At 49.6% G+C, this 16,892-nt stretch overlaps 7 protein-coding genes across 7 annotated transcripts; 2 read left to right on the forward strand and 5 right to left on the reverse strand.

Moving 5' to 3' along the window:
• Positions 1-704: 704 nt before the first annotated feature.
• Positions 705-1,902, reverse strand: NECHADRAFT_88281 (uncharacterized protein; the record flags this gene model as incomplete). The annotated part of the gene is made up of 2 exons (XM_003043606.1): positions 705-1,431; positions 1,490-1,902. 2 exons carry the CDS (start codon positions 1,900-1,902, stop codon positions 705-707), a joined length of 1,140 nt encoding a protein of 379 aa, XP_003043652.1.
• Positions 1,903-2,699: 797 nt separating this feature from the next.
• NECHADRAFT_88282 (uncharacterized protein) lies at positions 2,700-6,713 on the reverse strand (the record flags this gene model as incomplete). The annotated part of the gene is made up of 7 exons (XM_003043607.1): positions 2,700-3,170; positions 3,369-5,112; positions 5,171-5,779; positions 5,826-5,850; positions 5,907-6,086; positions 6,136-6,215; positions 6,289-6,713. 7 exons carry the CDS (start codon positions 6,711-6,713, stop codon positions 2,700-2,702), a joined length of 3,534 nt encoding a protein of 1,177 aa, XP_003043653.1.
• Positions 6,714-7,317: 604 nt separating this feature from the next.
• On the forward strand, positions 7,318-9,065 carry NECHADRAFT_88283 (uncharacterized protein; the record flags this gene model as incomplete). The annotated part of the gene is made up of 3 exons (XM_003043494.1): positions 7,318-8,423; positions 8,475-8,722; positions 8,764-9,065. The coding sequence occupies 3 exons, from the start codon at positions 7,318-7,320 to the stop codon at positions 9,063-9,065; spliced, it is 1,656 nt and encodes a 551-aa protein (XP_003043540.1).
• An 805-nt stretch (positions 9,066-9,870) lies between these two features.
• On the forward strand, positions 9,871-10,377 carry NECHADRAFT_8754 (uncharacterized protein; the record flags this gene model as incomplete). Its single annotated transcript, XM_003043495.1, has 1 exon — positions 9,871-10,377. A coding segment is annotated over one exon (507 nt), but the record flags the coding sequence as incomplete, so codon positions are not given.
• Positions 10,378-11,148: 771 nt separating this feature from the next.
• On the reverse strand, positions 11,149-11,933 carry NECHADRAFT_88285 (uncharacterized protein; the record flags this gene model as incomplete). The annotated part of the gene is made up of 2 exons (XM_003043608.1): positions 11,149-11,152; positions 11,593-11,933. 2 exons carry the CDS (start codon positions 11,931-11,933, stop codon positions 11,149-11,151), a joined length of 345 nt encoding a protein of 114 aa, XP_003043654.1.
• Positions 11,934-13,451: 1,518 nt separating this feature from the next.
• Positions 13,452-14,830, reverse strand: NECHADRAFT_88286 (uncharacterized protein; the record flags this gene model as incomplete). Its single annotated transcript, XM_003043609.1, has 7 exons — positions 13,452-13,588; positions 13,645-13,823; positions 13,873-14,049; positions 14,100-14,217; positions 14,273-14,399; positions 14,458-14,544; positions 14,597-14,830. 7 exons carry the CDS (start codon positions 14,828-14,830, stop codon positions 13,452-13,454), a joined length of 1,059 nt encoding a protein of 352 aa, XP_003043655.1.
• A 472-nt stretch (positions 14,831-15,302) lies between these two features.
• On the reverse strand, positions 15,303-16,570 carry NECHADRAFT_15726 (uncharacterized protein; the record flags this gene model as incomplete). Its single annotated transcript, XM_003043610.1, has 5 exons — positions 15,303-15,699; positions 15,752-16,205; positions 16,253-16,289; positions 16,338-16,363; positions 16,441-16,570. Coding segments are annotated over 5 exons (1,044 nt in total), but the record flags the coding sequence as incomplete, so codon positions are not given.
• Between the last annotated feature and the right edge of the window lie 322 nt (positions 16,571-16,892).

Below are 16,892 nucleotides of genomic sequence, written 5' to 3' on the forward strand. Positions count from 1 at the left end.
CCAGTGCATTAGAATTGACACGAGAATAAAGGGGATACTGAATCGGTACGGAAGCTGTAAGAAATACCGTGGACGCTGCTCCCCTTTTGGGTGAGAGGAAACTCGCATTGCTTTTCTTTTCCTGCCAAAGTTGGACCACTCTTTCGAGGACAGCATGCAGGTAAAGAGAGCATTGAACTGGAAATAAAGGATCGAAAATGCAAGCTGTGGTGCATTTGCGATGAAAACATAAAGCAGAGTCTCGTTATCCTGGGACAAGAAAAGATCTATGCCAGTTATTAGAGCAGTCTCTGATACGGTGCCGAAGCAATATTACACAGCGATTTGATATCGCGAGCACCGACTAACTCCCGAAGGCCACAGGTAAAAAGAAATACAGAGTAGCGCTCAGAGCGGTACAATATCTGTCAATTGGTAGTTAGACGAACGATCCTTTAAGAGATCAAGGGTCTACTTTGGAGAAACAACTTACAGGAATGCAGCCGTCGCCCATCTGCGACCGCTGACGGCTGCTGCCTAGCGTCTCCTCTTCTATTTTTTGATGACATCGCTGTCAGCCACATAATCAAAGGACACACTTGAAGACACACGGCAGTATCAAAACCCAATACTGCAAAACACCGTAAACCTAAGGTAAGGTTCTATAGCCATAGAAACCTAATAGCTGGAAGATGAGCCTCGCAGTTCAAGATGCCACCTTTCCTCTAGCGTCTCCTCCTCAAAGATGAAGTCGTGGGGCCAGTGCATCCTCTTGTGCCCAGATTCTTGACGCGGTCAATGGACACAAGCCGCATGCTCTTGGAACCAGGCTCCGGAGTCTCCGGGAAGGTCTGAATAGCACCGCCAAGCACAAATAAGGGTTGTTCTGGGGGATTGAAGGCCACATAGATCAGTACCCCAGCTTTGATGATATTCGCGCCAAGAACAGCACCGGCAATGAAGACACTGAAGCTCACACGGCAGAGCTGACGTACTGGCTTGCTGAGACAATACTTGGCTTGATATCCGAACGGTTTCCAGTTTTCAGGTTGCTTTCTCACGTCTGCAATCAGATCATGACAGAGAGAGCAGTCTGGCTCCTCGCATATCCAGTCAAAGGGTGATGGGCGGCAATATCCTCGAAGCATGCCTGGATACAGGGATACATCCTCCCTGTCATAGATACGTTCCAGGAAGACATCGGAGCCTCCGTCACATACCACAATCACGTCACTCCTTGCGGTTTGAAAGCCAGTGGCATAGGCATCGATGCATTCCAAGGAAGTGGGGTTGTCCCAGTTCTCTTTGAGAGCGCGCTGGAATAGCTCTCCCATTTGGAGGTCATCGCTATCCCTTGTGAATCGAGAGGAAGCATTCCATCTGACGAGCTCATCAATGTTGTGTGCTGTATAGTCGAATATCGAAATAGATGCAAAAACAACTGAGTTGAATCTGTGAAGTGTCCGCTGGAGTCTAGTCTCTGATTAAGGAACACATTTGATGCGCGTACAGAAGATGCAAGGGGACCGAAAAAATACCCAAGAGCACCCAGAAAAAAGTTCTCTTGCAAGATACTTTTCCCAGATTTCGAACGCTCAGAACTCCAATATCCATCCACTCTTCTCGTGCATGAGCTCGATCGACTTCAGCCCGTGTTGGGGCCGACAAGCATTGCATCCCGTAGCTGCTAGCTGATAGGAGGACGCAGCTGAAGATGTTGATCAAAAGATGAAGTACGACGTTCAACTTCTTCGAAGTGGTGCAAGGGCCTTCATAAATGATTCTTCGAGTGGTGGTAGTATCTCCAGCCTCACCTCCTGTCGGCAACTTGAGCGCCCAGAGAGTGGTGGAGAAGTTGATAATGAACACGACCAGAACGGAGGCAACACCTGTAATCAGACTGAATCTCCAACCAGAAGTCATACTTTGTTGGGTTGGGCTAGAACCCGGCTGGGTCCCGACTCTTACGTCGGAAGATGCCATGCTCAGGTAGGTAGGCACTTGGTATTCTGAGAAGCTTCCTTGGCGGTTGAAAGAGGTCAAAGTTCAAGTTCCCGAAGATGTAAGCCTTGCAATGTTAAGGGAGGGTAAAGGATCCCCCTTTTACATGTCAGATACTAATTTCTGATTCCCCGAAGAGCGAGCCAACGTGGCGCCCAGCTGAGCATCCTTAACGACCCAACGAGGGAGCCAAGCCAAGGCCCTGTATGTTGTACGTCAAAGAATGCATCGGAAAATACTGCAACAGGTTCCGACTAACAAGAGCATTACGCCATAAAGAGCCGATTGGTCCAGGAACACGCGAGCCCGTAGGTGGTGATCTCGATCTTCTAGCCTAGTTAACCTATAAAGAGCTGGGCTTTACCTATAGTAAAGAGCACATTGCCAACACATCATAGTGCAATGCTAACATAGTGGTTGGTGATCTCGTTAATGGGGAAAGGCGATAAACGAAGTTAAATCAGCCTTGCAAGGTAGAAAAAGTTCAAATAAATAGACACATTCTTCCTCTCACGCCATCAAAATCTCTCGTATACTTGGCTACTATGTGATAGATCATTTGCGGCAAATGCAGAGCTACAATGCGTTCCAAGCGAAGGCTATTTTAACGTGGAGGGGAAGGCCAGTGCTATTAGAAAAGCCACCATGAAACTTTTATAAACATCTACTTCTACTGTATTTTGTTGGCGTAGAATCTATGAGGGAATCTGACATTACTACTATGCAGCATAGCGAATCAGATATCTGCAAAGACTTTCAACAGGATATTGCTTTCGGGCCAAGACAAAAGTTCCCTCATTAGAAGCTTCCTCCACAAATGAATCCCAAGTGTCGGAAAGAAGAGCATAAGGTTCCTGTTCAAACAGTTTCCTCGCCGCTGAGCGCCAAAGAGAGGCCAGTTTGAAAGATTTCGTCGAAAAGCTGATAGTGATGACATTCACCTCCAACTCAGCCACTTGAACCGACATCAAGCAAGGCTGATCACACCAAGCACCAGTGCCGAGGTTGAACCCAGAAATCAAGGTGTAGTTTTTAATACCTCGTCCATCTGAACTCGGAGAAAACTTGAAAAAGAAAGTCGCGTGGTTCATCTCCGTGTTCAACCAATGGCAAACTGGTAAAGTCTCCCTGGCCTTGCCGTGACTTTCGCAAACAAGCCTCAGTGACATTCTCCCGGCCAGAGCTAATGTCTGCAACAGTGATGTATCCAAGTGTTCCTGGTACATCTTTTGGAAACTGAGCCAATTATATCTTAGAGAGAAGCTGATTGTATCAGAGATGGGTCTCAGACGAACCAATGCCTGGCAGAATGAGGTCCACATTGAAGGAGAATGTCCACAGTTCAATAAAAGGAATAGAACCAGTTTTGCCGCTAAGGGCTTGCATACCGAACTGGACATTGCCACCTTCAGCGGGATATCATGTCGAACGGGACCCTGTCGGCGGAGTGGCTCGAATCTCGATGAGAGCCTCGACCATACTTGGAGAACTTGGTCAACCATCTCCTCGTCGAGCCCGAGGGCATAGGGCTTAATCAGGTCTCTGGCTATCTTTTTGCGTGTTTTCCGTGTCCGGGGCTGGGGCTTTGTCGTATGGCAGCGAGAGGCAAACAGATTTAGAAGCGCAAAGCACAGCTCATCCCTGGGCATGACACTTTGCCAACGCTCCATATGCGATACTGTCTTCTCGGAAATTTGTGTAGACTGGTTTCGGCGAATAGCAGCCGCCGCATGGCACCTTCCGTCCACGACGGCCCTTAGGAATAAGGAGTCAAAGTCCAATTGACCAAACAGCCCATCCGGTAGAGAATCGATCAAGAAGGCGATGAGTCTTGGCGAGTCCTTCTCCACCGCATGAGCCAATAGTATATCAAAGACTGCTTTCTTTGCATCATCTCGAGTGCAGAATGCCTGGTCAGGGTGGGAGTGCGTCCCCGATAGAAGTTGCCTCAAGAATATGCGTGCGACTTGGAGCCTTCGTGAGGTCACAGCTTGGTCCATACCCTCCATCAGATCTGAAAACAGGAAGTTCTGAGCTCTTTCAATCATAAGCGATAGTAACCCAGCGGTCCCATGACGCACTGACAGAAGCAAGTCACGTGCAGTAGGCTGATAGCCAGACTCTAGTAACATGCGAGGAAGGGAATCATCCCCTGGACTCGAGATTGATCCGGCCGAAAGCGAGTTGGATGAGCCTTGAAGTATGTTTCTGGGACAGGACCCGGACCTGGAGATGAGGGCCAGACTAAATGGGTTTCCAAGAACCAACTGGCCAGTCAAGTTCAACCAGGTACTGTCGAGAACGGCGCGGACCAACGGTTCAATGCCTGAACCGATGGCCCTACAGAGCAGATAATTTGTCGGCCAATCGGGTGATAAAAACGCTTGAAATGGGATGTCAAAGTGGTAGGCCGTGCCCTCTTCTCTGAGCTTCCGTGATAGCCAGCACCACATGAGTGCTGCAGTGGGTTTTCGGAATGTTTTCAACACACATGCCCAGACTTGATCCAAGTGTCCAGAGACTAGTTTTGCATGCATCTCCCAACGGCTGTAAGCATACATTTGCAGTGGGAATCTGACAACTCCGTGTTCATGATGGGGATAAGAAGAGCCAACCGAAAGGCAATGCCCAATGTATGCCAATGAGCTTCTCACGATATGCCGGTGAGCAAGATCAAGATTGATGGCATATGTGTGAGAAAGCGAGTCCAAAGTTCTGGAACTGACCAGATACTCCTTGACAGAAAAATGGGCAAGTGTGACAGTGTAATGCTTTGGCTGGAACATCGCCTCGGTCAAGTCTGGTGGCGGATTAACCTTGACCAAACCAGGAAGCAGGTCTAGGAGGCCGAAATCCTTGATGCGGTGATCCTCACTGAAGGGGACCTCCTCGTCAGGCTTGATGATAGATGCGTCGACCAACTCTTCCAGGTAAAGAGGACGAATACAGCAGCACAGCCACTGGAGCGCCGTCTTGGCTTCATAAACCACCTCGGAGTCAATCTGAAGCAAGACGCGCTCATAAGTTGCGTCGAGACTCTTGGGGAGCGAAGAGAGTATATTCTGAACATCGCAATCACGCAGGATGCGTTTCATCTTCAGCTCTTGCATTTGCAAAGCTGTCAAACGGAACCTATTTGACACTAGTTAGCATTTCCTTCCCAGAAGTAGAAGACATGTATGTCTCTTACATGCCGCCAGCCCCTGCCACCAGCGTCTCATGGATCTTGTGCTTGATGTGATCGGGCAGCGATGCCAGTCTTGGGGTTAACTTGATCTGATTGGTCACATAGATCTCCATGTCGTTTCTCGCGCCGCCGGATGAGAAGGGGAAAGTCCTCCAGTGCTGACTTCCAAGTATTTCCTTTTCGATATGCCTTTCCGGGCGACTGGAAACGAGGATGTGCAACAAAGGATACGCCCTTTCAGCCATCTGATTTAGTAGGAGAAGTAGTGTGGTTCGATCTGGTCCATATGGAATTTCGTCAAGGCCATCTAAGACCATGTAAACTTGAGAGGCTTGGGTCACGTCGGCATCCGTCCCCGAGGCGCAAACTCTTTCCAGGTAAGCAAGCAAGGTGGCCTGCATTTGTTTGGTAGATGGAGGATCCAGACCGCATCTCTGGTGCAATGCCTCCATCAGGGTATCAACGGAGTGTGCCAAGCAGAGCTGCCGGAGCACGGACTTCAGAAAGCCGGCAATACCATGGCGATCGGTGTCGCTGAAAGTGAAGTAAAAGTAAGCGATTCTATCACCACGTTGTGGAGCCCTGCTTTTCAACTCTTCGATAACAGAAGAACTATAGGGGTTAGCGTTTTAGGATCTAACTCCTGGGTAAAGCTTACCATAGAACCGTCTTTCCGCATCCGACTTTGAGAAGAATTAGCTTGCACACACACACTAGGATTTCATCATGGAGTACAAACCGTCGCCAGCAAGCCACATGCTTCGCCCAGTATTGGCCCACTCTAGGAATTCCTGGCTCTCCAGGAACCATTCTCCAGTTCCTTCTTCCCGCTGATCCTGTGCGGACAGGTGAGCAGCAGAGATATCAGGGGCAGCCAGCCACTCAATCAAGGCACATCTTCGAGCCTCTCGATTCTTTTCTGCAACAAGTGTCAGCACACGAGCCGATGTTCCGGGTAAAGCCTCTACCTTTTTCCATTTCGATGCGCTCCTTATTCGAATTTTGGAGGGTAGTCAGATCCGCGTGGACCTTTCTCAGATCGTTCAGACTGGTCGCTGTTGTGTTTCTTGTATGAGAGTCAGGACAAGGTCATGTAACTTCGCTTCGGATGGCCGACTTACAGGCTAAGGAGGCCCACAACCATGTGTAAATCTTCGCGCAGTTCACTAAGAACAGACTGTACCCGCATGATCTCCCCTTGATAGAAGATTCGAAGCATTCGCCGATTGAAATTTTTGAACTTTGTTCGAAGCTTCTCCGGGTCCCCTTCCCTCTTGAACTTCTCCAACATCTCTTCCAGCTTCTTGACATTGGAATCACAGCCCTTCATAGTGATTCGAACTATCGAGATGATGTCTTCCGAGAGATTGGGCTTTTCGAGGGTGATCTCAAGCTGGGTGAATATGTTTGCTAGGGCGAGCAGGGATCGCTGAATCTCGGCGACATCTTCGTCGGCATGTGTCCAGAGGTCGTAGTAGCCGAGTAGGCCCTTCGACACCTGCAAAGCGAGGCTCACAATGGCCAAGCAAGTTCCAGGGTCTGACATCGTAGATTGTCGTTGAGTTCAGCTGAAAGAACAGACTTGCGATTCTTGGGACGGTGGCCTGATTTAATAGACCTTGACTTAGTGGCCGCGAACCAACACCTCGGAAACAGGCCTGGGCTTTGGCGCTGTTCTGGCATTCCCGTTGGCTAACACTGCGGCAAGGCAAACTGGCCATGTCACACGAGGCACTGCTTGGCTGCTTATTTGTTGCTTTTCACTGGACGACCAGGTGGCAGTGTCTGCAGGCGCCGCCGCCCAAAGACGCCCAAAGGGTGCGGCGAAGCAAGACTGAGGCCACCTAAAGAAAAAAAAGTGTGGCATGCATTCTTTCTCTGACAAACAATACAGCTAATGTTGTGACTTGAAGAGAGGTTTCTCGGATAGCTCAAGTACATAGACGCTGAGAGAAAACGCGCCTTGGTGATCTGCCCTGACGAGCCATCTTACATGATGTCAGATGATGACATGGGTGCGCGCCCTTTGGTTGTCAACCATGAGGCTTGTTAACACCTGAAGACGGCCTCAGTCGATAGAGGAAGAAAAGGCTTAAACTCAATTCAACCTCAACTCAGCCCACAACGTCTCAGTGAACCGCAACTTCAACATGGCGAGGACTAGTGGCAGTGTCACCTCGCTTCACGCTGCAATCGTTCCTCTAGAACCGATTGCTCCAGATGTCAAGACCAAACCACACAATACGAACCATGCAAGTACCACCCCCGCTCACTCCGCGTCAATTCTCGGTCAAGATGTCGATACCGCTGTGCCAACCGACCCAGACGTTTCGGCTCCGTCACAATCTCTGGGTATCTCCAAGATCAGAGGTGTGACTGTTATCGTCACGTTGGCAGGCATCAGCTTTCTCAACACCATGGGCTCTGGCATTCTAATTGCTGCCCTGCCAAGGATCGCCGATGACGTGGGTCTCGGGGAAAGTCTCATCCTGTGGCCTGCAGCCGTGTATGCACTCGCAGCCGGTTGCCTACTCCTCATCTTCGGTGCCATTTCTGATGTGATTGGCGCCAAGTTGATGTGGGTAACAGGCAGCTATCTCTTCGTCGCCTTCACGCTGGCGGTTGGTCTCGCTCAAACCGGGATCCAGATCATCGTCTTTCGAACCCTACTTGGAGCATCTATTTCGATGTGCTTACCCACCGCCGTGAGCTTAATCTCGAACACCTTCCCGAGAGGAAACTGGAGAAACATTGCTTTTGCCATGAACGGTATGGGCAGTCCCTTGGGCTATGCTCTCGGCTTGGTTCTTGGAGGCATCTTCACTGATACAATCGGCTGGCGATGGGCTTACTACATGATGGCCATCATTAATTTTTGTCTCTCGACTTGTGCTATTTGGTCTCTGCCGTCCGTTCACACCGAATCTGAGCGAAAGTGGACCGGCAGGCTGATGCACGAGATTGACTGGGTTGGTGCTACGACTATGAGTGTGGCGCTTGGCATGCTCTTATACGTGCTTGCCATGATATCGTCCTCCTACAAAAAGCTCAGCGACGCATCCAACATTGTTCTCTTGACAACCGCCATCATCTTGTTAATCGCATTCCCTTTCTGGATGAACTATCAAGTCAAGCGCGGGAAACCAGCCCTGATCCCAAATGATCTCTGGAGAAACAGGTCCTTTACCTCAGTGTGCATTGCCGTCTTTCTTTGCTGGGCATCGTTAAACGGCATAGAATATTTTACCACTTTGTAGTAAGTGGCGTCAGAGCAGACTCACTCTTCCAGGCTAACGCATAGCCAAAGTTTCCAAAAGGTCGAAGGTCTATCCGCCTTGCAGAGCTCGCTACGATTCTTGCCCCATGTCATCATGGGTGTCGCAGTCAACATCATCACTGGGTTGCTCATCGCACGTGTCAAAGTGCGCACTCTAGCCGTTGTCACGGCACTCATCACCATGGTGGCCTCGCCTCTGATGGCTACAGTCGATGTTGGTGAAAACTATTGGCTTGCACCGTTTTGGGCCATGTTTCTCTCACCTGTTAACCCAGATGGTAAGTCTCTCAATGCCACAGCCTCAGATTCATTCTAACAGATCCAGTACTCTTCACCGTGTCTAACCTGGTCATCTCTGATGCCTACCCCCCAGAGATGCAGTCTCTCGCCGGTGGTGTATTCAATGAAGTCGGGCAATTTGGAAACTCTGTAGGGCTGGCCATCACCGCCGCAATCGCAGCATCTGTCACAGAGCACTCTGGGATCCAAGCACGTGAGGAAGCGTTGATGAAAGGTTATCGAGTTGCGTTTTGGACTATCTTTGCCAGCTGTTCGGCTGTTACCATTGTTGTTTGGTTTGGACTGAGAAAGGGTGGGGTTGTGGGCAGGAAACAGGATTGATCGTGGCTTTCTTTACCTCCTTGTTTTTCTTGGCATCAAGGCGTCTCCGAGAGGAGTTATTGAGCACAATGTCAAAGAACACAACCATCTCTTTGTTCGTTTATTTTCATTAATATCTACTAGACTAGAAGTGCACTTATGGCCTCTAGAGTTATTAAGATGACATTTTGCCGGCTTGGTTTCTAATTCTGTGTGTGTCTGTCTTCATTGGACTCTCTCATCTCCTCGCAGCAGCATGACCACCCCCCTTTTTCTTCATTATTCATACACATGGCTAAAACTAACTCGCTTATAGGGATAGAACTGCGACTTTCCTTCCTCAGATTGAGATGCTTACGAGATTGGAAATAGAGGGTGAGTGAAGGGTGCAAGGAGGCTTGTGCCTTAGGCCCTCTGCAGCGTCGCAGCCCGAGGGCACACAATCGACGCATGATTAAAATCCAGCGAGGGGGAGCTGAGACCCTGAAAAGTGCGGCTCCTTGCAGAGTCTTAATCAGCGTGTGTGGTTGTGGTGACATTGGGCCAGGATGATGGGATTCGTTGTGCTGAAAGTGCAAATGGCGTCCATCACCTGATAACACGGCCTTTCCATTTCATGCCGGTACTGGTGTCAGATATAACCCAAACGAGTTATCCGAAAAGACGCGAATGTACCGTAAATCCCAATTTCTTACTTGGGTTATCCGTCCGGCCCGTAGATAGGACCTCGGCGGTCTATAAGTACCTCCATCTCATGACACCTACACCAGAGATGCTCAATCACCTCTCCAGACGACCTCAAGTCATGGACACCATTTCCCCGTACAGCTCTCAGGCGTTCCAGCTGCTTCCCGGCCTGCAGGAGTCCTACGAAGCGTTCCAATCCAGCGGCGGTCAGGCCTTGCTCCAGTCTCACTTCCGGGATCTCTTCGCCCGCTACAACGTGACCAATCAGTTTGGAGTTGCCCTGGTCCATCGGCACTTTAACCTCGGAGACGATGAAATCCTGGTCGACGTCAACGGCACCTCTACCCCGTGGCAGAAACCTCGCCCAAATGGGGTGAGCGGTTCTCTTCGCAGGTATGACCGGCTCATCCGACCTCAGTCCTGGACGGCCGATGACGATGGGCACCTGATGCCGTACGAGTTCTTCCTCGACGAGGATTCCAACGAGGCCGATGACCTGCAGTCCGTAGACCCTTCCTTCCTGGCAGACTTCCTTGCCCTCCTCACCAACCTTAAACTCACGGGCGTGCTGGGGCTCCGCCTCATCAGGGGACCCGAGTCTCGGCGTATCGAGGTGACGGAGAAGAACGCCAACATCACGTTTCCCGTCCCGGCCGGAGTCATCCCGTCATCAGCTGGTCACCTGGAGGCAGCCTGGGCTTTCCCAGCCGCGCCAGGCGACGGCAAAACTGCAATTTCTGGAGCCCCAGTCACTAGGGACTGGTGCGTATCGTTTTGTTTGTTCAAAGGCGGTCCCCACGCCGAAATCCATGTAAGAAGCTCTTGTTTATCATGTTGATTCCGCGTCACTGACAAACACGACCTGCGAGCCAGAGCCGGAACTGATGATGATAACTGGTATCCGAGAGCGGGGCCGTCAAATGAATTGATAGGTGCAGAGACTTGTTTCGCTGCTTTGAAGAGGAGGTTCAACAATTGAAACGCCGTGGTGGGAGTGAATATCTGGAACTAGGAGCGTAGTTTCAACACTACCGTAGTTTACTCTTTTCTCTCCAATTTGATACGTGACTGAGCTGTTTGTTTCTTAAACACATGCTTCCTTGTGTGTGAGCGTCGCTAGTCAATGTGTTTGCTGGAGATTGTGCGGACAAGCTCTAATGTATACATATATGCAATAACAAAGAAAGCAATAGGCCAGTAGTACTACATCAGAAGAATAAGCTTTGTAGAGTATGTAGCTTTTACCTGCATTGCAAAAAGGACATGCGATCAAGTGCGGTTAATGGCCATGACTGCTCTTTTGGGTTTGCCTATAAACTGGATTTTTTTATGACTCAGTATATATGCCTAAAAATAATAAAAGAAAAAAAAATTAAAAAAAAAAAAAAAATGCATGGCTTTTAATAAAAAGTACTCATCACCTGTTATAGTTATATCAGCATACCTAACGCTAGTATTAAATAGATCCAAATAGCGAGAAAGTGAGTGACAGGTCACTCTCTTGCGCTATGAACCCACTCCAAGATTCGGGTCACATCTTGAACTACAATACTTCTCACTGCTGGAACTGCTGAGTGGTTTTGTTAGAGCAGCGAAGGGCCAGAGCAAGACCACATCAGTGTAGTACATTAGTTTCATAGCATCACATGGCGGGTCAACACTTTGATATGAGATGAGATCAATGAGCGACTCTTCACTGTGCAGATGATATTCTTCGGCTTTTGGTAGTCAAGAATGTGATTGATGTGGCTGAGCTACCTAACATTGCCTGATTCCATCCTATCCACCGCCATTCCATTCAACGAGCCAAGGCGCTCGGCTAGTTACAGAGATCGTACTCATCACGCTGCGCCCATCTTACTTCCACTGGGCAACAAGATATTGGTTGCCATTGTCAGGGTCGACGACATAGACCTGGATGGTCTGGGTGTCGGCGATGCCACGACCAGCGTTGTACTCAAGGAAGTTGACCTTCTGCGAGCCGTCAGACTGCACAGAGTAGGAGTCACGAACTCCCAGATCCTGACCAGCCTTGACGACACGGTACTTATAGGGCTTGTTGGTCAGGACACGGGGGAAGGTGAGGTTGTCGATGTAGGAGTTGGGGCTTCCGCGACCCCAGTTGGGAGTGTAGTCGAAGCTGAGCTTCTTCTGGCTCGCGACAATGTAGAAGAGAACGGCGGAGTCATTGGTGGTAGCCATGGTGTAGTGTGTGGTGGTTGAACTGTGACGGGGTGGGTCAGTCAAGGTCTTGTTCAAGCGAGACCAAGTCCCAAGGATGGTGCGGACCTTTGAAATGTTGTCTTGGGTAGAGGGAAGTGTAGATTGAAGGGTTGAGTTGAGAACAGAGATTGAGAGGAATAAAGAGGTTCTTATATACCTGAAAGCGCCAAGTAAACGTGTTAGCTACACTATCATCACTATTCTTAAGACTATGATTTATCCGCAAGACAACCAAGCTGGAAACCCAGGACAACTTTGAATCGTATCTCACAACATTACACCATGGCCATGAATGTTTTCTATTGAATTCGCTAGGACGAATACATATTTAAGGCTTGTTCCCTCCCAACGTCTTGTTCAATTGACTATCTCACCATCTGAGATTCGGCAATGAGATATCGCGATGTCGCAAGTGAGACATGTCTGACTATAGGGCACACGGATTCGTCGGCAGTTTTTCAGCTGGATGCACCTCTCCCGTCTTAGCTCGATTGCTGCAGAAATGTCCCTCCTCTGCAGACGGCTCAACAGATCCCACCTGCGGGTGGGTTTGACCGAGCGGAGGGGTATGAGGCATCATGTGCGATGGGCAGGTTTTGACGAAACCTGAGGGGTTTTGAGGGTGTCCTCGGATCGGAAGAACATGTTTGTGCCACGTCGGTGTATGCAGTCTCGACATAGCGTCTTTCTGTGTGACCTACCTCAGGCAAGTTGGACCAAATGAGGCACCAGACGGGCCACCACATGACATGGTGTTGGAGCACACATCTTGCCTCAGGTTTCATCAGATCTCGCTGCTACAAGGCGGGGTCGATGCCGTAGAGTTACACTCGATTTTGCTAGGAAGCACAATAACTAGTATTTAGAGATGGGAGAAACTGTATTGCCTGTAACCCCAGCTAGTGAAATGCTATGTGGCTCAAGTTTGTTGGCCTCCTCATGATGAACATCCGACAGCTCATTGCCAGCAACTATGCGTGGATTTCATTGCCTTCTGAAGGATCTGACGCATCCTCAAAGTTAAAAACATACGTCCAAAAAGCAATACATGAAATCCAGTGACAGCAGTTATGAACCTTCATGATCAGGGCGAACTGTTGTGCGGACTCAGTGACCGAGAGTCGCTAGCTCAACGTCTTGTTAATGATATTCCTTTCTGCCTTGTATACTTGTCTATTCCGCACGTAAAATCCTAATTCTTTGAAAATATGCGCAAAAATCCTGCGGAGAAACCTGAGATCATCTTGGTTCTGCGGCGGCGGGCATCGGTTCTCATGGAGGTTCCCATTGACAGCCCAATTCCCCATCAGTTACCTCCAGTGTACTGTAAAAAGCAATTTCCTCTGGCGAGTTCCGAACAATGCATGTGACGTGTACAATCTCAGGCCACCAGCCTCGTATAGCTTCAAAATTGAGGCAGCTGTGTCTACGTTTGTGTCTTTTTCTCCCATCTAAGTACGGGTCAGTGAAGGAAAAGGTATTAACAGGAAATCTGGCTCACAGGTCCAAGAACAGTTTCCAAAGGATGGAAAAGAGAATCCCCTGCAGGCCGTTGGCCAAGATGCGAGTCTTGAGGCCCCGGCCAAAGAGTCCTGTGATGCCATCCTGAACAACGACTGCGCGCGCAGCTTCACCTGGGAAAGAGTTATTCTAAAGCCTACAAAATTCTTATCTTCAACCTGAATCTTACCATATGAAACCTTGGTGTCGTTGACTTGGCGATAAGTCTTGACAACTCTCAGTGAGTTCGAGATGGAGTCTGAGACGATTGAGGCACAGAACCCGATAAAGGCTAGTCGTAGAAGCCACCAAAAGAGCGGGTGCTTCGCTGGCTCAGCGATAACCTCTGATAGGAAGTTGTACTGTTGACTGTAAGCCATAGTCCGTGATAGATGGCTGTCAACTTGCCGTAGCAAACCAAGGGTAATGTCCAACAAATGTGGCAGCCGCAGTAGCAAATGCACCCCACCAGAGACTTCCAATTCCATTCGACTTGATGCGTCGTCTAAGGAGGGCTGTTCCGCGGGCACCTTGTGCTTGGAGGGTAGTCTTAAGTGTGTCGATGGGGGTGAGGATCATGCGGAAAGCCGCGGCGCTGGCACAGCGTTAGGACATATCGATCTGGTTTCACTGGGGTTCCATTACCAAAGAGACGCAAAAATTGTCTTGATGGGCGATGGCAGGGTTTTCAAGTATGGGTTCGATTGGAGCAGGGCAAGAATGCCGGCGTTGGCAGCCGTGTCTCCGAATCTCGAGACGGGTCCTGTAGGAAGTCAGAATGGGAAATGCCCAGGACTTGGAGGATGAGATTTGCAGACCTTGAACAAGAGCAGGGGAGATTCCTTGATAATAACGTCGAATTCCTCCCTCCTCATAAAGAGTCCGCGTGGCAATAGTGAATGATGTGCCGTGGCGATACTGATAGTTCATGATTGTACGCAGTGGCTGTCGGAGTGTCAGCATCAGCACAGATTGAGTAGATACCTATGTGAGATAAACATACCATGAGAAGCAAGACCTGCAGTACCATAGCCGCCGCGCCACTGAGACCTCCTCCGAGGGCGCGCTTGAGAGCGCCTTTCAGGTCGAACTAAAGTAAATATTAACACAGAGTCATCAGATACAGGGTGCAGAGTTAGTACATCGGTTTCATCGGCATCGATCCATCCCTTCACAAAGACCCCAATCACGATCAATAATAACAAAATCCAGAATATGCGCCAAGCGTATCGTCTCCTCGGCGTCTTCTCCTCGGGCGTCGGCTCCGGCTCCGCTCCGGACTCGGACCCCTCACCCTGGACCTGAGGGGGTCGATCTCCGAGCAAAGGAGAATGCTCTGTCGTCCCACGAGAGGACTCTGGATCACTTGTAACCATTTTGAAACGCTGTAACACGATAAAGTCTGCTGTGGAGGAGCTGTGAGAGTCGAGGGATCAGGGAGTTTAGATTGCCCCGCGATTTAAAGGACTAGTCGAGATCTCGCGTGCTCGGCAATACGATTACGTGCTAGATTCCGGAGTATTTAAGCGGGGACTTTTGAGATGCATTATTAATACGATCTGACGTCTCGGACTTACGAGATAGGAAAGTAAACGCGTCGCGTCGCGTCGCGTGTTGTTACCTGCTGACCAAGTGAGACACCCTACGTTCCAATCACGCATTCATCATTCATTCACGGCATAAGCCAGTCGGGGGGACATCTTTCTTGCTAGGTTCATGCCATACTACGGTTTATCTGCTCAGTGAACTCCCGACCCGACTCTCTATCGGACAATGTCGCTTGGTCATATTTGACGTCGACCTAGAAAGCATGAGCAGGTGGATAAATTGCACTGGAAAATTATGACTTACCGCTGTTGTCCGGATAATGCCGTTATACGTCATGATCTCCTCCTCACTACCATTTGGCGAATGACCACGAATCTCGGTGTGTGTCTTGCTGAGATGGATATCCTTGAGGGGAAATGACCCGGTCACAGTTGCATGTCGTATCCCAGTACTATTACCGTACCTGCTCGGTGTGTTGTAGTCCACGGCCTCGTTGCTGCTCTTGTTGGAAAATAGACCCGGGAACATTCTGCGGAAGAGAGGCCGCAGAGCAGGTCCGCAAGAGGCAATGATGGCGAGATTGACCTCGATATTACTCAATGTCTCTCCCAGTGAGTTTCGAGGGTCATAGTTGGGGTCGATGTGATAGAACTTTTTGCGAAACTCATGCACTCGAATAATTGCAACGACGGTTACCCTAGAAGAGACAATCAGTTGGGATTGCATCGTCGGATCTGGACACTACTTACACACCACCCACGAGAAAAACAACTATCAATCCCACCTTGGCAGCAACGCGCATCTTGAGGCCAAGGAAAACCCAAAATGGGATAAGAAGGACCAAAAAGTCGGTGATGATGGTGATGACAGCCGTCGAGATGTAGAACAGCGGCGAGTCGACCTCGCGCTGTGGTTTGATGGACTTGTCCCAAAACGCCCTGATGGGAACCGTTTGGCAAAGGACGGTGATAAAAATGGCAAACATTTGCGCCAGGTTGAATGTGTTGAGTGCATAGATTGACCATCTGATGCTGCGACGATGGCCTCCCAGCCGAAGGAGGAAGATGAGAACCGATGACTTGACGAGAGCCAGGATCGGGTTATAGAGGACCTGCATTATCCAGTTCCAGAAGAGGGAGGGTTCGGCGTTGTATGTGTCGGGGACGTCTTTGGATGGGAAGCCGATGAATTGGTACTTAAAAACTGGATGTTGTTAGCTGTTGAATGATGTTGCTTGCAAAGGAACATACAAAAATAAGTCGGTATTGTCAACCCAATTGAGAAGATCTGGAACACGTTAATAGTGACTTCAATCAGCCCAAAGAGGCAGCGTACCATGGCGGCTGTGACCAACCAATCGTCTACCAAAAAACACCAAGTTAGCAAGAAGCAAACACAATGCAAGTCATCCATCGACCAGATCCAGTGGAGATCATACCAATTCCCACCTGCTTAGTGCTCCATCTGGAGTACATGCGCACACCCCAGACTAAAAAAGCAAGAACGGGAAATAAAAAGATGATGGCGATGGCCCCTTGTTGGAGATTTGTGGTGGGGAGCTCAGAGACGGGGAGCCAGGGCTTGTGGAGGGTTTCGTTGGTAGTGCTCGTGTAGAGGTCGACGCCGACTGCGCCCGACATGTTGAAGGATCTCTCAAGTATGATTGAGGAATGGAGAGTTAACTTAGGAGCAGGAGAGAAGGAGATATGTCAATGAATTAAAGCCCAGGCTGGGTCAGATACTTGCCACCTCGACTGGGTCCGAGTAGTATTCTGCTGGAGACCAGCTGGGTCAACAGTATCCTCCCTCCTGTACGTTATATACATCCATACAACACATGCATGGCCTCTCCTGCCTGCTGGCCAGCGGCTCCGTCAGCCCGTGGCCAGT

The sequence above is a fragment of the Fusarium vanettenii genome, assembly GCF_000151355.1.
Source record: "Fusarium vanettenii 77-13-4 chromosome 13 genomic scaffold NECHAsca_28_chr13_5_0, whole genome shotgun sequence".
Lineage (NCBI taxonomy): Eukaryota > Fungi > Ascomycota > Sordariomycetes > Hypocreales > Nectriaceae > Fusarium > Fusarium vanettenii.